This window comes from Talpa europaea, assembly GCF_964194135.1.
Source record: "Talpa europaea genome assembly, chromosome: 7".
NCBI classification, from domain to species: Eukaryota; Metazoa; Chordata; class Mammalia; order Eulipotyphla; family Talpidae; genus Talpa; species Talpa europaea.
Window position 1 is genome coordinate 116,054,530 of NC_140074.1, and position 8,372 is coordinate 116,062,901.

An 8,372-nucleotide genomic window follows, 5' to 3' on the forward strand; every position below is an offset into this window, starting at 1 on the left:
AGCTCAATGGGAAAGAACCTGGAGGTCAGGGGAGTGTCTGCCCTATTGTTGGTGAGTTGTAAGACCCTGAAGAAAACTCACTCCAGTAAGCTTCTATTTCCACCTTCAGGATGTGAGGAAACAAGATCAGAGTTGAGAGAGTAATGACTAATAATATCTAAAATTGCACAGCACATTTTACAGTTTATAAAACACTTTTACAAACCTCAGCTCATTTGATCCTCAAAAAAATCGAGAGGTGACAAAGTGGTTATTGCTAATTATCCCTAGTTTACAGACTGGGAAAAACTGTTGGCTAGAAATTTAGGTGTCACGCATTGGTTGCCCTGCTTTTAAGAGACAGAGCTGGAACAAAGGCCCTGACCTAGCAAAGGTTGACTGTGTCGTCCACGAGAACTTAGTGATGGGGCCCTAGGAGAATGACGCTCTCAAAATTTCTTGAGTCCTCTTCTGACACACGGGGTAGAGTCGCTGACTCTGGGCAGCAACTAGGGGGCGCTGAGATTCTCCATAAATATTGAGGAGCGTTAGGACCCAGAAAAGCATGACCGCCCACCGGGAAAAAAACTATTCGATTTGCCCAGCCAGTCGCACCGCCTCCTTCCCGCCCACCTGTCAGTCTTCGTACAGCACAGCCAATAGACATCTTCCACATCCTTATACGTCATCATTCCACGCCTGCATATATTTTAGGACACCCCATCGAGTTCCTGGTCGCAGTTGTCTTCAGAATTGCCTGATCGCAAAGTTTAGATGGCAACGCATTAACTTAGGAAAACTGGATCCCCTGGCCACCAGGGATAAAACCAAAGTCCTAGGACAGTTTTCCTTTCCTTGAAAACGCTTGATGGGGTCTGAGGCGATCCCCCTGGGTGTCCATGAGCTGGCAGTTATGGCTGTGGCCTTTGGGTCCTGCTGGGTGGCGGTCGCATGCAGCTCCTATGAGGCCCGTGTCGCCAGTCGGCGATGTCCGACTGGAGTTGTCGCCGCCGCCGCTGCCACTGCCGGCCGTGAGCGGGTCTCTGGTCAGGTCGTCCGGGCGTCTCATGGCCGCGAGCAGCCCCCTGGTGTCCGACCGGCTGCGCCTGCCGCTCTGTTTTATCGGCGTCTTTGTCTGCTATTTCTACTATGGGATACTGCAGGAAAAGATGTGAGCGAATCCCCGCTGCTGGAACCCAGAAATTCCCCCCAGCCGGCGGCCCGATTCGCGGACCTCCTGCCCTGGCCCACTGGTCCCAACCCCCCGCCCCCACCCCTCCCTCCAAGTACCCCGACGCCTTTGCCGCTGAGACTGAGCCTTCCAAGATTCCTATAGAACGGAAGTTGGTCTCTGGATTCTCGGGACCTGGTTATTTTCATTCCCTTTGTTGCTTTCCCCCCTGTTGGTTCTGAGGGCCTGGGTTTCACAGACTGAGTTTTCCTTGCTGCCTTCTCTTTGAAACTTCCATGTGGTCGTAGACAGCTGATTCGTTCGCCCTCGGCCCTCTCTAGCCCACATACATTATCATGCTGCCTGGGGTACCTTGTTTCACCGTCTGATTTTCCATGGTTCCTCTAGCACCGTCCTTTATGGATATTTTCGTCCTGGGCTCGTAGCAGGCTGGAATGTCTACTTTTTAAATTCAGTAAAATCAGCCCACTTTGTAGATGAGCCTCTAGAGTCAAGATACTTTGAAATCTTTCAGTGACTCTGACATGCAAGATGAAACTGAGTGAAATTTACCGATTCCTCTTCTCTCATTCTTAGAACAAGAGGAAAGTATGGGGAGGGAGCCAAGCAGGAGACGTTCACTTTTGCCTTAACTTTGGTCTTCATTCAATGTGTGATCAATGCTGTGTTTGCCAAGATCTGTGAGTACCTAGCTAGTAACCTGTTGTGTGCCGCCCCCCCACCCACACACACTTTATGTCCCATTTATGTCCTCTAATGTCCTGGGTATTAGACAATGATCCAACCTCAATGTCTTACTTTCAAGAACCCCACTCCCTTTAACACTTAACTCCATCTATAAAGCTAATGGTTTTGGAACTGGGTAAGTCTTCATTTCCTTACCTTGGCCAACTTTTGAGTTAGAAATGGGTTCTGTGTTCCAGGCCACACTGAGAATACTTAATTTTTTTTCTTTGTCCCCTTGATTTTCCTTCATGTGTCAGTTTCAAGCATGTTTTGAGCATTCTCTTTGTTCCTTGGGTGCCAGTAGCAGACTATCTAGTCCCTTAAACTGACTGAGACCACCACCTCTGCCCTACATTGGTTTGTTCTAGGTTTAGGTGGGAGTAGAGAATTGAATAATCTTCAGAGATTTCCCAATCCAGGAAGACAGAAAGAACTTGTGTTTCTGTTCTTACTTGATAGACAAGTACCTTTCATATAGCTTCAGCGTCTGCTTAGTGATCCATTCTAGACCCACTGGATTTCTCCTGTATATTTGTGTGTGTGTGTTTTTTGTTTTTTTTTTTTTGTCTTCTCCCAGTGATCCAGTTTTTTGACACTGCCAGGGTGGATCGCACTCGGAGCTGGCTCTATGCTGCCTGTTCTATATCCTATCTGGGTGCCATGGTCTCCAGCAATTCAGCACTACAGTTTGTCAACTACCCAACTCAGGTGAAATCTCAGGGTGGGATGAGGGTTGGCTCAGAGTTGCTTGAAAAGAACTAAGGATTCTTCCCTCAGGTCTGTGACTTAGATAAAAAGTGTGTCTGACAGATTCAGAGTGTAAAGAGCCATCCATCTGAGGCTTGGTGGTGGTTGGTTGACCATGATAGGGCTGCTTCCAGAGGCTGCAGTCTCTCGTGCAGGCCCTCACTTACTCATCTTAACATAACACCTAGTACAGTACTTTACATATCACAGATCCTCAGAAATTATTTGCTGAATTTAATTTCAGGTCCTTGGTAAATCCTGCAAGCCAATCCCAGGTAAGCCGAAGAAGATGGATTCCATCTTCCACCCTCATTCTTCCCGTAGTAAGCTCTCTCCTCTTCTAGTACTCTGTATCCCTCCAGGCTTCATCATCCCTTCATAGCTGTCTCCAAGGATTTCCCTCCATCCTTTCTCCCTGTCCACCCTGTCACCTGTATCACTTCCTGAGGTGTTAGGTGTGCAGCCCTTACTGGGAGCTAGAGGCTGACCTAGTCTGTCACATGGTCAGTCATTTGGTGTCCCATGTACTTACATTGTCATTAGCTACCCTAAATGCCATTTTTATTGTTACTCTCTCAACCTCTCACTTTCCCTCACTGTCCCCACCCTTACCCTCTTCCCTCCTGGACCTTTCACCTTTGCTCCCTACCTTTCCCTGCCTTATACTCTTGTCAACCCTGTTACTCAATCGTTTTTATCTCCATGCCAGCCTTGCACCTTCCTCTTATCCTCTCTGGAGCTTCCACTTCAACATTCTTTTCTCTCATGATTCTTTTTTTGGCTCCTAGGAGGAGGAGAATTCTGGGCTCATCAGTGCCTATGGGTGCCTGACTTTTCTATTTTGTTTCTTCCCTGTAGTCATGCTTCTTGGAGTGACCCTGTTAAAGAAGAAGTATCCAATGGCCAAGTACATGTGTGTGTTGCTAATTGTGGCTGGAGTGGCCCTTTTTATGTACAAGCCCAAGAAAGTAGCAGGGATGGAAGAACACACAGTTGGCTATGGAGAGCTGCTTCTGGTACGCAATTCTGCTGGGAACGGCAGCCTTTTCCAGTAATCTTAGCAAGGCACATCCCAACCTAGGCAGGCGGCACCGATGTATGTGTTAAGGAAGGTTGAGATTTTCCTTGTCCTCCACTTCTAAGTTTTGTCTCTTGCTCAGCCCATGTCTCTGCTAAAGCCATAGTGGGGAGCCTGAGATATTTAACTACGGCTCATCTCTCCCTCTGGGGGAGCGATGACTCCAAGGCCTGTGTGTAAATGCTGGTGTGAGGATGCAAAGATCTGAAGGCAAAGAGGGAAGGAGCTTTGTGTCTTTAACTGGAAACAGTTAAAAATAATGCTGTAGAAGCTATTCCTTACTGTGTATTTGGCCCTGTTTCAATCATTTCACATGTTAATTGATGAATTTTTGTAATAATAACCTCATAACGTAGATGGATTACCATTTTACAAGTAAGGAAATTGAGAAGTTTCAGTGACTTGTTCATGATAAAATGACTGTTAGGTGGCAGTATTTGTGGCTAACTTTGCCCAGGCATTGTGACTACAGAATCCAGACTCTGGAACATTATACAAGCTACAAACTGAGAGGCTAAGGGGCTGGGACTAGATTTCCTCTCCCCAACTTTATTAGCAGAATCCATGTGCTCGCCACAACCTGTTCTAGACCATGCCTCCCCACCACCAGGCTTCATTGGAAATGATAGGCTTTCTGCCCTACTCTGATCATATTCTGACTGTGTTGCTCAGTCTGTCATTCCAGTGCCTGGGGCGAGTAGGGATATAGCATGGTCTCACCATACCCCACCTCACCCCCACGATCAAGTGGCAACATTTTGTTCTGAGGATGCAGTCTTAGTGTCCTGTCTTGCTTAAGGCAATGACTTTCTGAGGAATCTCAGAAAGGTGAGAGTCCTTTGACATGGGTGTCCTGTCGGCCTTCCCGTGTCACGCTGCACCTTTTCTTTCCCAGCTATTGTCTCTGACCCTGGATGGACTGACCGGTGTTTCCCAGGACCACATGCGGGCTCATTATCAAACAGGTTCCAACCACATGATGTTGAACATCAATCTTTGGTCAACATTGCTGCTGGGAGCTGGTAAGGATCAGTTCTGCTGTTCTTTCCAGGTCTCACCAGAGGGCACACTGCCCTCATACAATTGATCCGTAGCTCATCTGCCAGTGGCTAACTGCCAGGCCAAAGAGCTGCCTCAGTTCTAAAATGCCCTGTGGCCAAACCCATGGGAAACCTTCCTGGAGAAACTTTAAGCAGCATTCTGTGCCTTGTGCTCATTTCTCACACAATCAGGTAGACATGAGCCAGGCATCATGGCAGGACACATAGTAGTAGAACCTGGGAACCAGGGCTGCCCTGGGAACTTGCCCTCTTGTGAGGGAGATGAATATAGTTCATATGTGGTGGGCATTGAATATAGTTCAAGCATGAATGCATCTGCTTGAAGTCAGAGCTTCTTAGCCTTTTCCAAATCTGCACACCTGTAGAAAGTTGTGTTTGCTCAGCACACTGGGTTAATGGTGAAGGCTGCTGATGGCTGGAGGCGACTATTGCTGGGGCTGCCTCAAGCTGAGGGTGTTTGGAGCTTCACAACATCTGAAGATCTCTGCTTTCAATCACTTTGCTAGAAACAGCTCATTAACTTCCAAGCCTTTCTTGAAAAACCCTTTAGTTTCTCTAAGCAGAAAATGGGAGAAGGTGCCTAAAGGGACAACACAAACTTACTCCATGTTTTTCCACACCCCACCCTCCATCAGAGGACTCTGGTAGCCCATGTGTGTGCGTGGTATGAGCATACAAGATGCCCCTTTCATCTTTTCACATTTCTCCTTAGGAATCTTGTTCACTGGGGAACTCTGGGAGTTCTTGAGCTTTGCTGAAAGATACCCGACCATCATCTATAACATCCTGCTCTTTGGCCTGACCAGTGCTCTGGGTCAGGTGAGTGCTTTGAGTGGCTTGCTTCCCCAAGGGAGACTGGGCTGATGGGGAGAAAGGCTTGCACGATTAGCCCTGGTGTCCTATTAGTGGCTTTAGGCCTTGTGGCTGATAGCTAGAAACCAGCCTGATCCCACCTCTCTGCCCTTCTTTCTCTAGAGCTTCATCTTCATGACCGTTGTGTATTTTGGTCCTCTGACCTGCTCCATCATCACCACAACTCGAAAATTCTTCACCATTTTGGCCTCTGTGATCCTCTTCGCCAACCCCATCAGCTCCATGCAGTGGGTGGGCACTGTGCTTGTGTTCTTGGGTAAGTGCCCCCAGAGCAGGCGTTTCTGGACCACACAGAAGGACAGTGACAGACCCCTTTTTTTCCTAAACCTGTATATTTATGAAATTTAGTTATTTTATTTTGTTTTTTTTTAAAGATTTATTTTATTTATTTATACAAGCACTGGGTACAATCAGAAGCACGGGAAGGTGAGAGAATTCACCAGAGCCAGAGCGGGGAACAGAACAGGCAGACAGACGAAGTACACTGCTGAGGGGAGCAGCGGGCAGCAGGAGAGGTCGGCGCACCATGTGGGACCCTCATCTGGTGGCCAGGGATCAAGAGGTGCTGCAGAGGCTGTGGGCAGCTTTGCAGCCCCGCACTCAACTGCTGCACCACCAGGGGAGACCCGAAATTTAGTTATTTTAGAGTTTCCTTTCTTTCCTAAGAGAAAAGGGAGCATTACCTCTGATCCAGCCTTTAAAGAGCCTTTCATTTTAGTGGTCTTCCAGTGACTCGAATTTCCCCTGACACTGAACACGATAAAATCGTCATACTCACCCCCTGCTGGTTTATACCACAGCACACAAGCTGAGAGAACTCGCTCAGAAGCTTTGACTCTTTTTTTTTTTTTTATAGAGGCATGTTTTATTTATTTGTTTGTTTGTTTGTTTGTTTTGTTTATACATGCACTGGGTACAGTCAGAAGCAGGGGAGGGTGAGAGAATTCACCAGAGCCAGAGCTGGGAGCAGAGCAGGCAGAAGGACTGAAGCACACTGCTGAGGGGAGCAGCGGGCGGCAGGAGAGGTCTGCGCGCCATGTGGGACCCTCCTCTGGTGGCCGGGGAGCAGCCGGGGATCGAACTGGCGCCACTGAGGCCGCGGGCAGCTTTGCAACCCAGCGCTCAACCGCTGCGCCACCGGGGAGGCCCAAGCTTTGACTCTTAAGTTCCAGTCTTGCTATGGCTTTTATATATAGATGTTTTATATATAGATGTATGTACAGACATGATGCTATTCTGTTTGGGGGCCGTTGGGGGGAGTTATGTAAAATCAGTATTTGGAGACTAATTTTATTTAAAGTCCCAGTTTTGGAGAACCCAGGCTGACCTCCTCCTCCCAGTCACGGTTAGAATTAATTCCCCCTCCTCACCAATAAAACTATTCTGATTTTCTCCTTTTCCATAGGTCTTGGTCTCGATGCCAAGTTTGGGAAAGGAGCCAAGAAGACATCCCACTAGGAAGAGAGAGAGACTACCTCCACTGCAAGAACTTAAGTTATTATCTCGAGCAGTGATCTCTCGTGGGGAAATGGACACAATAGGAATAAGGAACTGGGTTCCAGTCTGTTTTGTTTTTGTCTTTTTTTTTTTTTAGACAATGAAATCACATATTCTTAAAAAATCACTTGGATTTTAACAAGACAGAGTTGGCAGTTTCTGTTCTTGATGACCAGAAGCCTAGTACAGAGAAAGAAAGAAGGAAGAAACTGAGTTTGGTGTTCATTGCCCAAGCTGCTCCCTCTCGGGTGTGGTTAGCCTGGTGGGGTGGCTGATTCCCCAAGAGCCTAAGCAAAATAGGAAGGAATTATAATTGGTTGAATAGTTGTGCTTGTGACCTCTGTTCCCCCTGGTGAGGGTCTGAATATGCCAAGACAGCCAGAGAATGGAAAAATTACTTTCTCCCTTAAAGTTTTGATGGACAGTTATTTCCTTCAAAAGTGTGTTCTCTCCACAAGAAGCTTTTAAGGTTGGGGAAAAGTAAGCCCAGAACCTTAGCATCTGCCTCCCCTTTATCTAAAACGCCAAGATCAGAGCTGAGACCTAGTTTGTATGTCATGAACAGCTTTGGAGGGTCTCGTTCCCTCCCTCTTTCTTTGAATTTGTTCCCATTCCACCTGGTCCTCTCCTGGGGAGGCTGGATTAATCCTTTCTGTCCCCTGCCCCCTTCAGCTGCTAAAGCATGGCAGTTCTTTGCCATCCTGGCTGTGCCAAGGTGTCACTACGCCAGCTTCTGCCTGTTGAAAGGGATGCTGGTGGCTGAGTCCGGGCACAGAGCCGCTGTCAAGTTTTCTAGTGGCAATGGGGGGAGAAGGCGGAGCATGGAGCAGGGCCACCTGCCCGCTGCTGCCTTCAGAATTGGAAATCGCAATCCTCCAAGGACCAAACTTTACACATGAAAGTGCATTTCTACCAGCTGCAACTTTCACTCCATCTGTTCAGCAGCCCCAGCCCCTTGGCTCTCCAGATGGGAACCCAGCCTCCTTCCTGCACGGCTGCCTCGCCACCCTCCACCCAGCCTTTCAAACCCTACCTCACTTGCACTCATCTTACTCTCTAGGGGCTTGGGTGTCAGTGCAACTCTGCTCCCAAAGGTTCCCTCTTATTTTGAACTCCTTGAGAGAGGAGGTTTTAAGTACATCTGACTGAACTTCCTTTCTCCTCTTGTTTTTCATCCTGAAGGTTGCATGAATTAGATCTTTCCCTATTGGGCCAGTAG

General features: G+C 47.8%; 1 protein-coding gene across 2 annotated transcripts; it reads left to right on the forward strand.

Moving 5' to 3' along the window:
- Positions 1-1,031: 1,031 nt before the first annotated feature.
- On the forward strand, positions 1,032-7,309 carry SLC35B1 (solute carrier family 35 member B1; the record flags this gene model as incomplete). 2 transcript variants are annotated; one of them, XM_084236468.1, is made up of 9 exons in its annotated part: positions 1,032-1,150; positions 1,748-1,851; positions 2,475-2,605; positions 2,889-2,919; positions 3,503-3,660; positions 4,618-4,744; positions 5,496-5,602; positions 5,759-5,912; positions 7,062-7,309. In XM_084236468.1, the coding sequence occupies 9 exons, from the start codon at positions 1,047-1,049 to the stop codon at positions 7,112-7,114; spliced, it is 969 nt and encodes a 322-aa protein (XP_084092594.1). In that variant the 3' UTR covers positions 7,115-7,309. The 2 variants fall into 2 exon arrangements, with proteins under 2 accessions (XP_084092594.1, XP_084092595.1); XM_084236469.1 differs by lacking the exon at positions 1,032-1,150 and having other exon boundaries at positions 1,820-1,851; positions 2,500-2,605.
- Between the last annotated feature and the right edge of the window lie 1,063 nt (positions 7,310-8,372).